Consider the following 1,638-nt stretch of genomic DNA (forward strand, 5'->3'; position numbering starts at 1 on the left):
GTGTTTTTTTTTTGGCGAAACACGGTACACACACAAATACATTTTTATAGGTGTACCCTTCCACTTTTTATCTTTTTTTCTTTAGGATAACATCCACTTTTTTTTAATCTAGTCCATGATCTATGATGGGCAACATGGGCTGGACTGAGTGGGCTAGGCCCAAGTTAGCGAGAGGGGTGCGCACCAAACGTTATGGCTTTCGGCCCGAATTTACCAAAACTATGAATAATCGTGCCACGGGTAATGTGGTCAGTTGCAACAAATTTGTTTGTGTTATCTGCCCCATTCCCTTTGCATCTCGACTTGTCATCCAAGGCTGCACGTCGCTCCGCCTAGGGCTTCCACCTCCGAAGCCGAAGGCGGAGACCGATCGACGCCGATCGAAGATGAGCAGCACGCCGGAGACATCGCGGGAGCCGTGCCCCCATCGCATCATCGACGACGCGGGCGGCGCCTTCGGGATGGGCGTGGTGGGGGGCTCCATCTTCCACTACATGAAGGGCATGTACAACTCCCCGAACGGCTACCGCTTGTCCGGCGGGGTCCAGGCCATGCGCATGAACGCTCCGCGCGTCGGCGGGAGCTTCGCCGCGTGGGGCTGCCTCTTCTCCACGTTCGACTGCGCCATGGTCTACGCGCGCCAGAAGGAGGACCCCTGGAACTCTATCGCCGCCGGCGCCGCAGCCGGCGGTTTCCTTGCCATGCGGGGCGGCCTCTTTGCTTCTGCCAGATCCGCAATGGTCGGCGGCGCCCTCCTCGCTCTCATCGAGGGCGCGGGCATCATGCTGAACCGCGTGTTGGTGGAAGTTCCGCCGCCGCCGCCGCCCCCTGGCATGGATCCGGCCGAGGTACCAGGGCAAGGGCAAGGGCCACCACCGCCCATTGGATTCACTTTCCCTGGGATGCCGCAGCCTCGGCCGGTTGTGGTCGATGAGGTCCCGGTAACTGGATCCGGGGGCTCTGGTGGATGGCTGGGGGGCTTGTTTGGTAAGAAGAAGGACGATAAGGTGGCTGGTGATCGCAAGTCGGAGGTGTTGGAGAGCTTCGATACGCCCAGCCCGCCAATGCCATCCTTCGACTACAAGTGAAAAGGTTTGTCCGATCTTCTTCTCTCGCTTTGTTTTCGATCTATTATGCTTTTTGTTGTTGTAATTGTGTGGATTGCGTTTGAGAGCAACTTGCATTGTTCGGTAGTAAATAGCTAGTGAATGACCTCCGATGCGATCGATTTAATTAGTTCGTGCTGTATCTGTTTGAATTGATCAGTTCAGTGGGGTATGGTCGATCTGGTCCGCTGGAATCAATGCCACCATAGGGTGGCGTCCATTCTAGTGCGGTACCTGGATTGCCTTGATTGGTGTACCATTTTGTGCACACATATACGATATCCTGCTCGAAGAGGGTGGATACTATAACGACATTGTTAGAGCATTTCCACCCGCGCCCCCAAATAGGCGGCAGGGGTGCCGACACCACCGTTTGGGGGGCGCCGGCACAACATCCTCCATTTGGGGGAGCTGCTCCCACACCGGCGCCCCCAAACAGGCGGCCCCGATAGATAATTTGAATTTGAAATCTCAAACATAACCACAGAAATTCGAATAAGTCTACGAATAAGAAGTTTGGACCAACACACGA

At 55.4% G+C, this 1,638-nt stretch overlaps 1 protein-coding gene across 1 annotated transcript; it reads left to right on the plus strand.

The window, feature by feature from the left end:
• The first annotated feature begins 401 nt into the window (after nt 1–401).
• Nucleotides 402–1,088, plus strand: LOC124698602 (mitochondrial import inner membrane translocase subunit TIM17-2-like). The gene has a single exon (XM_047231085.1). It carries the CDS (start codon nt 462–464, stop codon nt 1,086–1,088), a length of 627 nt encoding a protein of 208 aa, XP_047087041.1. The 5' UTR covers nt 402–461.
• Nucleotides 1,089–1,638: the final 550 nt, after the last annotated feature.

Source organism: Lolium rigidum, chromosome 3, assembly GCF_022539505.1.
Source record: "Lolium rigidum isolate FL_2022 chromosome 3, APGP_CSIRO_Lrig_0.1, whole genome shotgun sequence".
NCBI classification, from domain to species: Eukaryota; Viridiplantae; Streptophyta; class Magnoliopsida; order Poales; family Poaceae; genus Lolium; species Lolium rigidum.

Bases quoted from the DNA above. Each gene is read 5' to 3' on its own strand.
- LOC124698602 (XM_047231085.1), top strand. From the start codon at position 462: ATGGGCGTGGTGGGGGGCTCCATCTTCCACTACATGAAGGGCATGTAC.